The 13972-nt window shown below is 51.0% G+C and overlaps 1 protein-coding gene across 9 annotated transcripts in view; it reads left to right on the top strand.

Annotated features, from left to right (window-relative positions):
• The window catches only part of ANKRD11 (ankyrin repeat domain containing 11), a 158021-nt gene that overhangs the window by 139699 nt on the left and 4350 nt on the right, over positions 1–13972 (top strand). For all 9 annotated transcript variants that reach the window (XM_074582665.1, XM_074582667.1, XM_074582672.1 and 6 more), the window contains 5 exons: positions 1660–1830; positions 3023–3226; positions 5138–5280; positions 5737–5884; positions 6723–13456. In XM_074582665.1, coding sequence (XP_074438766.1) covers positions 1660–1830; positions 3023–3226; positions 5138–5280; positions 5737–5884; positions 6723–13456 — 7400 coding nt within the window. The remainder of the gene's footprint in view (positions 1–1659; positions 1831–3022; positions 3227–5137; positions 5281–5736; positions 5885–6722; positions 13457–13972) is intronic.

Consider the following 13972-nt stretch of genomic DNA (forward strand, 5'->3'; position numbering starts at 1 on the left):
CGGGCAGCGTTGAACCAGCTGTGATTTGAACTGGCGCTGGAGCGCGCGATGTGAGGGCAGGAGCCACTCGCCTGCGTTTATAACTTTGGTAGGTGTGGCTGCTAAGAGTGTCGTTACCAGCCCTCTGCACGCTGGAAGAGCCCCGCGGTCAGCCCGGTTATAAACAAACTGTATCGGTGCTTGGAAAGAGATGTGAGCAAAGCTGGATTTTCCACTCGCATGCACCGTATCTTCCTTACGCTCCTTTGTGGGTTTAGGACAGTTGCTGGGGAGGAGGGATGCAGCTTGGCTGCTGGCAAGGAGCTGCCGTGCTGCTCTGCAGATTCATGTTGTGTCGCTCTTGCTTGGCTGGCCCCATGAAAGGGAAACTTAATTTTTGTTTCCTGAACTGGCACCTTGCAACTTGATTCGCCCAACGCATGCCCGCAGTGGGGCTCCGGCGTGGCTGCGGCTCTGCGGAGCATGCAGCAGGATTTGTGCTTCCACCGGGCAGCGTCAACCAGGAAGCAAACCAGGCTGCTGACTCTCCTTGGACGGGAAAAGGGTCAATGCTGGCATAAAGGAAAGTGGAAAAAATGCTCGAGGGAAGCTGTAGAATGAGACTTCTCGCAGAGGTTAGGTGTGCGAGCTGGGCTGAGCCGGGCAGCGGGGAGGGAGGCAGCCAGTCGCAGAGTGCTCAGCGGGGTCCAGTTCTCACCAGCTCGCAGTGGGGCTGCTGCGTGGGTCACTGGGAGCAAGGCTGGAGGTGCAGGGAGAGGCTGGGATTCTGTCTCATCCCTGTGCACTGGCGTGCCAGCAGCAATACTGGCTTTAGAGGCGGTCGTGCCCAGTCCCTCAGCAGGACCTGCCGTTGTAGCCGGCGGATTTAGGAGACCGAGTCTCAGGCTGGGATTCGGGGGATGACAAGCCGGGCACAAGGTTTGTTTTTTTTTTCCTCCCCTCCCATTTGTTTGTGGAGGGGTTTAGAGGGATGCAGGAACGGATGTGGCTAAGCAGGCGTTGGCCTGACCGCAGGTGGGTGCTCTGCGCTAGGCTGGGAGCAGCCTCTTTGGGAGCAGAGGGCCAGCCCCGTGCTCCCCCCGAGCACCGTCCCGCCTCGGTCGGCGCTGATGGTCTGACCGCAGAGTGCTCGGTTTGATGATGATGAGGGGGTGCGATGGCAACGTTTCCGAGCTGTCAGCCTCTATCTTGTTAGCGCTCTTTGTGGATGCTTTTAGATGCCTCCAGTTCAGTCCGTGCCGTGGTGGTGTAAGGCTGCGTACGCTCCTCGAAGCACCATGGCATGAAATGGAGGCTCCTGGAAGCAAGATGGAAGGTACAGTACCGGCAGCGGCCCCTCCAACGACCTCTTCCCTCCCTCTTGCCCTGCTGTTTGTTGGTGGGGGCAGAACTGGTGGAAGGAGCCAGGAGAGGCTGCCGGAGGAGCCGGTGGGCAGCAGGAACGGTGCGCGTCCCCACTGCAACGCACAGTGGCATGAGCCCGGGCGGCTGCCCCAGGTACCAGCGTTCCCACCTCAGGGATGCATCCCTCACCGCAGGCTTTTTTATGAGATATGGAAACAGAATTGGAGAGATGTTAGCACTTTGCTCAGAAACGAACGCGGTTTTCATTTACGGCAACATTGACGGCTTGTGTTTTTGTGTCTCCTTGCGCCACAGAAAAGCAGGGTCCAGAGCGGAAGAGGATTAAAAAGGAGCCCGCCACCAGAAAGCCTGGCTTGCTCTTCGGAATGGGCCTTTCGGGGATCCGGGCAGGCTACCCGCTCTCCGAGCGCCAGCAAGTCGCTCTCCTTATGCAGATGACAGCGGAAGAGTCTGCAAACAGCCCAGGTGAGGTCCAGAGGGTGGTTTTTGTTCAGTGGTGTGGGCAAACGCGAGTGAGCTTGCGGCGAGAGGCTCGCGAATACCTGGGCTCCTCGGTGCCTGGCCACGGGGTCACCAGGGAGTTCAGGTAGCTCCTCGCTGGCCGCAGAGATGAGCTGCCACCCCCGCCGTGGCGCAGGGGGGGTGATACGCTGCTCCATGGGGTCTCCCTGCTCTCAGAGCCGGGCAGCGGGACACCCGCTCCTGCAGTGACTCCAGGCACGGGCTGCTGCCGGGATTCACGGGCTGTGGCTGCCCTTCCTTCTTCCAGAATAAGGCAGTAGCAGGAGATGTCCCACGGGCCGAATCCAGGCTGCCGCCGAGGCTGCCCTGGCTGCTTAACCAGAGCTTCGGTTCCGTGGGAGCCTCCTCCACGTCAGAGCTTCGCGTTTTCCACTGGCATCTCAGGCTAACTCAGGGAAGGAGCGTTGTGAATAAAGTTAAAATGCCATCCTCTGTGGGTTTTTTAATGTTTCTCCTTGTAGAGAGGGATGAGACGTGTAACCAGTGCAACTGTAACTTGAGCTGCAGAGCAGCTGGAATGTGTTTACCACGGATTTTGTATTTTAATAGTTTTTATCTGTTGCATACATGACCCCCCCGGGGTTTTTAGAGGCACTGTGCTATCTGTATGCGCACATCTGCATCCTACACACAAACATCGCAGCTTTTAGCCACGTGTTTTGTTGTTCTTAACACCAGTCTAGCTGCTTATGGTGCTGTTACTTGGGCGGGGAAAAAAAAGGCAAAAAGCTGTGTTGTCTTCAGAGCATTCAGACGTTCTCCCAGGAAATGTGCAGTCTCCTCCCGAGGCTGTCAGACCTCACATGTACTTGGTAAAAGGCCACTTCCCCTGGGAAATGAGCTTTTAGGGTGAGGAGCTTCATTGTCTGCTCCTAAATCATGGGATTGCCTACAGTCTTTGCAAGGACTGCAGTTCTCTCCAGTGGGCTTTGGCAGCCTGCAATTACTGTCTGCATTAGAGGCGCAGGCTTTCCTCTGTCTTCGCATCGACTTCAGAGGTTCCGTTGCCTCTCGGTGCCTTGTGGTGAGCGTTTTGGGGAGAGGCGAGATGAAACGCGTTGCAAGAGCTCCCTCTAAGGGTTTTAGGGCTTCCTTTGAATTGCGGTTCTTGACTCTGTTTCTCTTCTCCGTGCAGTTGACACAACACCAAAGCATCCCTCTCAGTCTACAGTTTGTCAGAAGGGAACTCCTAACTCTGCCTCCAAAACCAAAGATAAAGTAAATAAGAGAAACGAGCGAGGAGAGACTCGGCTGCATCGAGCTGCCATCCGAGGAGATGCCCGGCGCATCAAGGAGCTCATTATCGAGGGTGCAGATGTCAATGTGAAAGACTTTGCAGGTAACCAGCCCGCTGGCAGTCCTGGCACGGCAGCCCACGCATCTGAACCTTTTCCCACCTGGTTGCACATTCCACCTCCGAGAATGGCTCCTACCAGAGAAAATAGTTTCTTTATAACACGGGTTCGCTACTTGGAAAGAGGGGATTAACCAAAAATAATGATTTTGCCCTTTGGGGAGGAAAAAGTCTTGCTGTCCTTTTTAAAAAAAAAAACCCAAACAAACTACTACAGATTTGTCAAAATAATAAAATCCTGAAAAGCAGCTAATTCCCGGGCTGGCCTGTCTGCGCTGAACATGCTCCCGCCTGGGGCTGTGGTGCTGGGCTGGGCTTGATCCATAGCGATCCCCGGGGCTGCCGTGGCTCCATGCTCCGAAACGGTGACCGGGACCCTCTGGTCCGTTTTCATAGAATCACGGGATGGTTCAGGTTGGAGGGGACCTTAAAGATCATCTTGTTCCAACCCCCTGCCGTGGGCAGGGGCACCTTTTCTTGTCCCCTTCCACATGGGAGCTGTCTTGGAACTCTGGAGGGGAATTTGCAAAGGGAGGTCGGGCTGTTTTAGCTCGTTTTTTACTTGAAATACAAGAAATCGTTTGCACAAAAGTATTGGAAAGAGTGGGTTTGTAAAATCGTTGCCGCAGAGTTGAATGGCTGATGCCTGCAGCGTTCCGGGATTTGTTTTTAAGTACCGAACGTGGGGGTGCCACTGATGGGAGCAGTGCGAATGTGAAGGGCAAGGTCAGGCTCCCGACTGAGAGGAAACACTGATTGTCCTGAGCCGCAGCTGAGGAGTAGCACCTCCTCCTCCTCCTCCTCCTCCTCAGCAGTGCTGCCGAGCTCCTGCTTCTGGTGGTGGGAATGAGCCTGGATGTGGGGCTGCGGCCGCAGCGGAGCCTGGGCTGGGAACGGCCCCCAGTCCTGCGATGAGAGGGCGGCCGTGAGATGATGAGCGGTGCCGTTCGTGCACGCCCGGCCGACGATGGGGCTGAATTAGCGTGAGGCAGCCTTTCTCCCAGCACGTCCCAGAGCTTGACTTTGCTCTCTGCTGTTCTCTTCACACGATTTCAGGGCTATAAATAGATACGCATGTTCCTCCGCCTGTATGATTAATATCAGCGCTAGACTGAACTATCGGTTGTGATTAATTCTGGTCACAGGTGCCCCTTTTTAATGCTCCAAGTGAAGGTAACGGAATGAGCTCCCACGACGCTATCAGCAAAATACCGAAGGAGCCACGCACGATTGCTGGGAAACTTCAAAACAGTTTCTGCTTAAAAATAGTCTGTTTGAACATGATAAAATATTTCATTCTGTGTTCTTTGGAGGTTTGTTTGAGAACGAGAGCCACAGTTACTGTGGAGACCTGCTGTTTGGTTTCTCCTCGAGCCGGGGGCCTGTTATGTGGCGGCATGGCCGCTTGCTTTGGAGAACACACAGAAAACGTTTGTGAGGTCTGCGTGGGGGATGATTCAGGGCAACGTCTGCAGTTCAGGGCTCAGTCCTGATCTGGGCGGCCGTGTTTCCCTTGTGGAGGAGCGGGAAGAGGAAAAGATTTGAGACCTGACTTCCAAGTGGCATCAGCATTTCTCTTAATTTCCTCCATAAAATTGTGCCTTTCCGTTTCCCGGGGCTGTGTCCGTTCTGGCAGATGATCTGTCTGCAGCACATTGCCTGACCAGAGGGAAAAGCGGGATTGATTTAACTACCGCCTGGTTGGCGTAGCAAGGCAGAGCTGCAGGTTTCTGCCTGCTGTGCCGTGGGCAGCTGGGCGAACGAGACCGTCTTCTTGGCCATCAGAGCCACAGAGCCCTTGACACGCTGGCGTCTGTGGATGGAGGTTAATTTTCACTGTCTCCCAACTCCTCCGTGAAGGCGATGACCGTGTTCTGAGTGTCCCTTTGCTTGCAGGCTGGACGGCGTTGCACGAGGCGTGCAACCGGGGTTACTACGATGTTGCAAAGCAGCTGCTTGCTGCGGGCGCCGAAGTCAACACAAAGGGGTTGGATGACGACACCCCGCTGCACGACGCAGCGAATAACGGGCACTTCAAGGTTGGTTTTTGCTGGATTTCATAGCTGTGTTTTTAATGACTTTTTTTCCCCTTGTGCTTCAAGCACCGAACTGCGCAAATAAAGAGGTTGTTATTTTATTATCGTTTGCTGCTGATCAGCCACGTAGCGGGCAAGAATTTCCCTGCCCCAGTGCTGCTGAGTGTTTTACTCGGTGTTCTTCTGTGCAGAGGGAGAGTTCATTCTTCTTCTGGCGTCAGAGGGAGGGAGCATGGATTTGTGTCTTGTTCTTCTCCCTTCTTTCCTGCCCAAGTTGGTTTGTGTTGCTGTTTTTTGACTCCTTTCTTAGCAATGATTGTTAGTACGGTAAAGCACGTCCCAAGGACAGACTGCTTTCTAGCTGGAGAACGTCCCCCTTTTAGTTATATACGAAAGTTGCACAAAAAGCCTGGAATCGAAACACGGTGAGCGCCTTCAAGTCTCAATTTCTGTTTTCAGGTGGTGAAATTGTTGTTACATTACGGAGGGAATCCTCATCAAAGCAACAGGAAGGGCGAGACACCTTTAAAAGTAGCTAATTCTCCCACCATGGTGAATCTGCTCCTGGGAAAGACCACGTACCCCTCTAGCGAAGAGAGCTCAACAGGTGAGACTGGCCTTTCTGTGAACGTGGGAGTGATGTTTGTGGCCTGCAGCTGTCTGTTAATGCAGAGACGTAAAGAGGACAGTGAAGTTAGACTCTTGTCAGAATGTCTACACGCTGCTGCCACGGTCAGGAGTCCGTCTGTAGCTGTAACCCAAATTCAGACAACATAACTACCAGCCTTTAGCTCCGGGAGCTCTAGCTGTTTGCCCTGGAACCCTACGTTGAGATCACTTGCCTGGTGCAATCCAGATGTAGGATTGGAAGCCAATTGCAGGTAAATGGATGTCTTACCTTTGAAATACGGGTAAATATCCCAGCTCGTGCCTAGAGAGGAGGAGGTTTGCGTGCACGTCGTGTGTTCCCGTCCCTCCCCGGTCGCAGGGCACGGCGCTCGGCTGCACCGGTGCTGACGTTTCAGGTTGCGCTCCCGGGCTGTCCCTCAGCAGAGCGCCCTGCTAGAGCCTGTCCCGTGAGTGCTGCCATTGTGGCTGTGCCAGGTGGGAAACACTGCAGGTTTTAATTAGTGCTAATTAGAGTCCTGGTCTTATGGGGAGTCTTCGCCTACGCTGTGTGCCATCATAATGCTGTTAAAAAGTTCTTCTTTTTAGGTAGGTGCTTTGAGGAACGCCCCGTGCAGGTTTGAGACTGGATAGCTGTTCCTTTCTAAAAGATCTCCCAGTCTGGCATTTCGAGCTTTCAGCTGCAGACTTAGCAAAGGCTGGGTGAGGCAAAAGGGCGGCAGGGCCGTCCGCAGGGGTTCACAACTGCAGCAGACTGATGATGTACCCTCCCCGAAGCCCCCTGCAGCCCTTAACGCATTGTTCTTCTCTCTCTGCAGAGACCTCGGAAGAGGAGGATGCCCCTTCCTTCGCTCCCTCCAGCTCTGTTGATGGCAATAACACAGACTCAGAGTTTGAGAAGGGTTTGAAGCACAAGCCCAAGGCCCAGGAGCCCCCCAAAACCATCACGCCGGTGAAGGATGAGTATGAATTTGATGAGGACGATGAGCAGGACCGGGTCCCGCCAGTCGATGACAAACATTTGCTGAAAAAGGATTACAGAAAAGAGACTAAAGCAAACAGTTTCATTTCCATACCCAAAATGGAAGTGAAAACTTATACTAAAAATAACACAATTACACCAAAGAAAGCTGCCCACCGCATCCTGTCGGACAGCTCGGATGAGGAGGAGACCAGCGTTGCTGTGGGGACGGGGGAGAAGCTGCGACTTTCGACCCACTCGATATTGCCCAGCAGCAAGATTCGGGAGCCCGCCAGCACAAAGGCGCAGAAGGAGAAAAGCAAAGTAAAAAAGAAGCGGAAGAAGGAGACGAAAAGCAAAGAGGTTCGGTTTGGCAAAAAAAATGACAAATTTTGTTCCTCTGAATCAGAGAGCGAAAACGTGGAGAGTGAGGAGGATGACAGAGACTCTCTTCAGAGCTCTAGCTGTGTAAAGGACTCAAGGCTAGTGCTAAAGGAATCCTCCTTGTTTAACTCTCTCTCTGCCTCATCGACCTCTTCTCATGGGAGTTTAGCATCCCAGAAACATAATCCCAATCTTACAGAACAGCACTCCAAGCACTGGAGGACGGACAATTGGAAAACCATATCTTCTCCAGCTTGGTCAGATGTCAGTTCCTTATCGGACTCCACCAGGACGAGACTGACGAGCGAGTCAGACTACTCGTCCGAGGACTCGAGCTTAGAGTCACTAAAGCCAGTCAGGAAGAAACCAGAGCACAAAAAGAAAAACACCCCACACAATACTGTTTCCGAGAAAAAGAATTCATTCCATAGCAATGTGGATGGAGCGATTCCAAAGCTGGACAAGGAGGGGAAGGTTGTTAAAAAGCATAAAACAAAACACAAACATAAAAACAAGGAGAAGGGGCAGTGCCCCATCAGCCAAGACATTAAAATAATCAAAACGTTTTCTTTTGAGTTTGAGGACTCTAAACAAAAGCCTGAGAAAGGCTTGATAGTAGAGACAGAAAATCCAGTCGAAAACAAATTGAAAGTGTTAAAGCACGAGCGAGAACACAGTAAGAAGGAGGAAAAGCTCCCCAAAGGTAAAGCGGAGGAGAAGGAATGGTTGTTTAAAGATGAGACTGGAAAATCCTCGAAAGAGGAGAAATCATTAAGAAAAGTCAAAGATGGTAGTAAAGACATGAGCAAATCCTTCAGAGAAGGATTAAGTAAATCGGAAAAAGAGAAACCTGTAAAGGAGAAGTCTCCCAAAGAGGAGAAGCCGAGAATACACAAGGAGGAGCGAAAGAAGAAGTCAAAGGACAAGCAGTCAAAATCTGAAAAGAAGAATGAGCTGAAGGAGGAGAAGGTTTCTAAACTAGAGAAAGAAAAATCCTTCAAGGAAGAGAAAGAAAAATGCAAAAAAGAAAAACTTTACAGGGATGAGTCTGGCTTTGATGAGTTTAATAACAAAAACCAATTTCCCGAAAGCGAGGACACGAAGTTCAGCCTTTCGGATGATCAGCAAGAGAGGTGGTTTTCAGACTTGTCTTCTGATTCATCCTTCGATTTCAAAGGTGAAGATAGCTGGGATTCTCCAGTGACAGATTTCAGGGAGATTAAAAATGACACCGTGGCAAAACTAATCATAGAACCCGTGAAAGAGGAAATTAAAGACAAGAAAAAGGAAAATAAAACGAAAGAGAAGAAGGAATACAACGAGAAACGTAATGAAAAGGACACTTACTTAAAGAAGAAGGAGAGGGACTATGTGGACAAAAGCTCCGAGAAGAAAAAGGACCAAACGGACAGACACAAAGTTACTCCTAGTTATTTACCCGAAAAGGATAAGAAAAGGAAGGATTCTGCAGAGAGTGTCAAGGAGAGGAAAGAAAAAGATACGAGTGAAACCACCAAAGACAGAAAAGATTCCTCTGATGGCTCTAAAGAGCGAAAAGATAGCAAAGCGAAGCAGGAGGAGCCCTATCGAGATGACTTTAAAGAATATGGCTGCGAAACGTTCTTCAAGGATAAGTCTGACCCTGAATTCAGCGGGAAAACTCTGGAGAGTTGGGAGAGGCACCATTCTGGGAAGGAGAAGGAGAAGAAAGATGCTCCCGATAAAGAAAAAAAAGAAAAGGTGAAGCCAGAAAAATACAAGGAAAAATCCAAAGAAGGCGACAAGGAGAAAAATGAAAAAGTTGCTCCTGAGAAAATCCTGAAAGACAAAGAACTAGACAAGAGTTTCAAAGAGAAAAAAGAAACTAAGGAGAAATACAAAGACCTGCACAGCAAAGACAAAGAGAGGAAGAGTTCTTTCGACCAGGTTAAAGAGAAGAAAGAGAAAAGCTTCTCCACGGATCGAGAGGACTTCTCCGAGAAAAAGGATGAGAAGAAAGGCAAGGAGAAAAGCTGGTACAGCATCGCAGACATCTTCACAGATGAAAGCGAAGACGAGAGGGATGATTACAGCTTGACTGGGTTCAAAGTCAGCGACTCCGCCGGGAGCGAAATGCATCGTCTGGACAGTCTGCAGGAGAAGGACGACGGCGCAGCTACCGAGAAGGAGCTGTACCCTGACAAGCACCGCAAGTACTCCTCCGACCGGCAACATTCAGGAGAGAAGCAGAAAGATAAGGACTCCAAGGAGAAGAAGAAGGACAAAGGAACATCGGAAGGGGGAAAAGAGAAGAAGGAGAAGAGTTCCTTTGAAAAACACAAAGAGAAGAAAGATAAGGAGTCTACCGAGAAGTACAAGGACAGGAAAGACAGAACATCCATAGATTCCACTCAAGAGAAGAAAAACAAGCAAAAGCTCCCAGAAAAGGTGGAAAAGAAACATGCCAGTGAAGACAAGGTGAAAAGCAAGCATAAGGAGAAGCCGGATAAAGAGCATTCCAAAGAGAAAAAGTCTTCGAAAGGAGGGGAGTCGGAGAAGAGCCTGCTGGAGAAACTGGAGGAGGAGGCTCTGAATGACTATAGAGATGACTCCAATGACAAAATCAGCGAGATCTCTTCTGACAGCTTCACAGATAGAGGACAAGAGCCGGGACTGACCAGCCTCTTTGAGTCTTCTAACCTCTCTCTTACCGACGCCGCTGAAGAAAAGTTTAAGGACTCTCTCCCTTTGCCCTGCTTGCAGGACAAACTCAAGGAGAAGGAGAGACACAGACATTCCTCGTCTTCGTCAAAGAAAAGTCACGAGAAAGAAAAAGCAAAGAAGGAGAAAACGGAGAAAAAGGAAAAAGCAGAAGAATTCAAAGACTCCAGCAGCAGGAAGGATTCCACTCATTATGAAAAAGATTTCTCTGTGGATGGGGAGGCTTTTGGCACTTCCTACAACATGAAGGCAGAGCCTGATGAGGAACCAGAGAAAAGCATTGATTACTTATTTTCTGAAAAGAAAGATAAAAATGATTCTGAAAGAGAGCTGTCAAAGAAGGCGGAAAAAGAAAAGACTTATGGTTCCAGCGCCATCAGCACAGTTAAAGAGAAAAAGAAGCGAGATAAACACAAGGAAAAATGGAAGGAGGAAAAGGAAAAGCATAGAGACAAACACGCAGATGGTTTCTTTAAACATCACAAAGACGAGCCAAAGTCAACGCTTAAAGACAAGGACAGTCCTCAAGTTACCACCTTCAAAGATAAATCAAAGGAGGACAACCTCAAATTCGGTGAAACCAAACTGAAGGAGAAGCTCAAGGAGAACCAAGAGAAAGACAAATCGGAGTCAATAAAAATAAGCAATGGGAATGAAAAGATAACCCTATCCAAAGACAGCGGCAAGAAAGATGCCAGGCCAAGGGAGAAACTTCTGGGAGACGGGGATTTGATGATGACCAGCTTTGAGAGGATGCTGAGCCAGAAAGATCTGGAAATCGAGGAGCGCCACAAAAGGCACAAAGAGAGAATGAAGCAAATGGAGAAAATGAGGCACAGGTCCGGAGACCCCAAATTGAAGGACAAACTCAAAAGCTCGGAAGATGTGCGCAAGAGGAGTCTGGATCTGGCAACAAAGAAGCCGTTAACGCTGGATACTCAGCTCAAGGACAAGAAGCTTAAAGAGTTGGGTCCACTGACTCCTATACTGTCACCGGAAAACAAGGCACAGCCTGCTGTCGGCACAGACTCTAAGGACTGGATTACGGGTCCTCAGCTGAAGGAGATCCTCCCGGCGTCTCCCAGGCCGGATCAGAACCGGCCGACAGGAGTCCCGACCCCGGCATCCGTCGTCTCTTGTCCAAGCTACGAGGAGGTGATGCAGACGCCCAGGACTCCTTCGTGCAGCAACGAAGACTACACGGACCTGATGTTTGAATGCGCGGACTCGCAGCACTCGCTGCCCATATCCACGATGTCCATGAACGCCTGTTCCCCATCCTTCTTCGACAGATACGCGAATGTTTCCAGTGGGCTCCCCGAGAATCCCAGTCAGACCCCGACTCGTACCATACCCTCCACGAACCTTTATCGTTCCATCTCGGTTGACATCAGAAGGGCACCCGAAGAAGAATTCAACGTCGGAGATAAATTTTTCAGACAGCAAAGTGTCCCGGCAGCATCAAATTATGACTCTCCAGTGCAGCATTTAATGGAGGAGAAAGTTCCCCTTCCTTCTGTTCCTACTGAGAAGTTCCAGTGTTTATCTCCTGGGTATTACTCACCAGATTATGGGGTTTCATCGCCGAAAGTGGAAGCTTTGCATTGTGCGCCAGGACCTGTCAGCGGAGTCGCCCAGTCGCCTGAAAGTGTCTTTTCTGGTTTACAAGCAAAATCCTCCCCTTCGCACAGAGATGAATTGCTGGCTCCCTCGGTAGAAAGCGCTCTTCCCCCCGACCTCGGCATGCCCTTGGATACCACGGAAGAGCAGCAAGCTACTGCCTCCATTATGCCACCAGAATCTACCTACTTGCCACCAATTGAGGAAAACCATTTCAGTTCGGGTGTGCCAGAACAAAACAATATAGACTGGGATAACCCTCCTCCCAGAAACCCTGACACGGCCATACCTCCCAGCCTGATGGGTAACCCGGCAGAGCACTCTGTCAGCTGGTCCATGGGCTCAGAGCTTTTGATGAAATCTCCCCAGAGGTTTTCCGAGTCCCCTAAACCTCCGCTCTGTTCCCTAGAGCCGATTCATCCTACACCGGTAGCCTTCATTCCCCCAGATACTTCCTACCCCGTTTCTCCCATCTCTTACCCTCTGTCAGTGTCTGAACCGGGGCTCGATGAAGTCAAGGAGGATGCTGAGGAAGCAGTTCCAGGAGAAATAGCGAATGCCGAAGAGCAGGCGCCGTACATGTCCCCTACTAGGTTAGACACGTTCTTCAATAACTGCAAGCCTCTTCCAGAAGAAGCACCTGAGATACCTCCAGAGCCCCCTTGTATGCCAGCAGAACCTCAGGCAGAAGCTGTTAGCGCGCCAGAAAACAACTATTTAGAAAACAATAACGCTGCGCCTGCAAATACAGAGGAGGCAGTAACGTGGCCTGATCCCTTCACCAATACAGAAGATGACTTGGACCTCGGGCCCTTCTCGCTACCAGAGCTGCCGCTCCAACCTAAGGATGTTGCAGAGACAGAGATGGCGGAGGCAGAAGCGGTAGAAGAAAGCCCAGCAGCAGCTTCGGAAACAAGCGCTGGGATCATTAAAGCAAATGCGTCCGTAATAGCGTCTGCTGAGCCGGAGGAGCCCCCAGCCAGCCAGGCAGCTGCTGTCCTGCCCGTGGACACGGAGCCACAAGCAGAAGAGCAGAAACCAGAAGTGGCTGCGCAAGAAGCTACCTCAGAAGCGCTGAACGTAGCTGAGGAAAAAGGAGCAGAGGACTCGGAAGCACAGATTTTCCAACAGACCCCGTCCGAGTCCGCTCAGGCGGAGAGCAAAGAGGTAGAGGCTGTGCACGAAGACCTGTCCTCTTCTGGTGGGGTGGCAGAGAGCAGCTCCCAGACCTGTCCCCCACCCGTGGCCCCCACCGAGGGCGGCGTTTCACAGGAGGGTGCTGCGGCACGTGGTGGGAGCCAAGTCCCTTCCTCCCAGGCAGATGCACCTCCGGGCAACACTCAAGCAGAAATCGTTGAACCAGTACAAAAACCAGTAGCAGAAGCTCCCAAACCGCCCAAAATAGAAGAGATTCCTCAGCGGATTACCAGGAACCGGGCTCAGATGCTCGCCAACCAAAACAAGCAGAATGCCGCCGCTTCTGAGAAGGAATTTCCTCCTGTGTCTGCGCCCGCCACGCGTGCCAAAGGCCGCATTACGGAGGAGGACGATTCCCAGGCTCAGCACCCTCGCAAGCGCCGGTTCCAGCGCTCCAACCAGCAGCTGCAGCAGCAGATCAACACGTCCACCCAGCAGACGAGGGAGATGATACAGCAAACACTGGCAGCTATCGTAGATGCTATAAAACTGGACGACATTGAACCTTATCACAGTGACAGGTCCAACCCCTACTTTGAGTACCTCCAGATCAGGAAAAAGATCGAAGAGAAGCGGAAAATCCTCTGCTATATTACTCCCCAAGCTCCGCAGTGCTACGCTGAATACGTCACCTATACGGGCTCCTACCTGTTGGATGGCAAGCCTCTAAGCAAGCTCCATATTCCAGTGGTGAGTCACCTTCTCTCTTTAAACTGCAGCCAGATTGTCCCCCGGGCATCACGAGTGCCCTTTGCCGTGCTGATGGCACCCCCGGCTGTGGCTTTAGCCTACTTCCAGAACGTGCAATTCTATGATTCTGTGACAAATCTAAGCCTCGGTAAGTGGATGGCTGCGTGATAAATGCATCCTCTGAGATGCTGTATTTTTGCAGAGAAGACCTTAGGCTGTGCTTGGGAACCTGAGGTTTGTTCAGGCTTTAGAGCAAGTTTATATGAATCCACTGGATTTGAGGCCGGAAGGCAAAACTGCTTTTAAAAGCAGTAATAGTACTTGGATAATGAACCTAAAAGACTGTGAGGGAAAAGGTGGCTCTTAACTCCCGCTTTCGTTTTCCCAAGCACCAATATTTGACTTGCAGGTACCACACGCTCCTTGGCAGTGGGATCTGCATTTCACTGCTGTGCTGCATGAACGGACTTGCTAATGCGAATGCATCAATAAAATTAATGCTGCAGGCAGTAAATC

Source organism: Larus michahellis, chromosome 4, assembly GCF_964199755.1.
Source record: "Larus michahellis chromosome 4, bLarMic1.1, whole genome shotgun sequence".
Lineage (NCBI taxonomy): Eukaryota > Metazoa > Chordata > Aves > Charadriiformes > Laridae > Larus > Larus michahellis.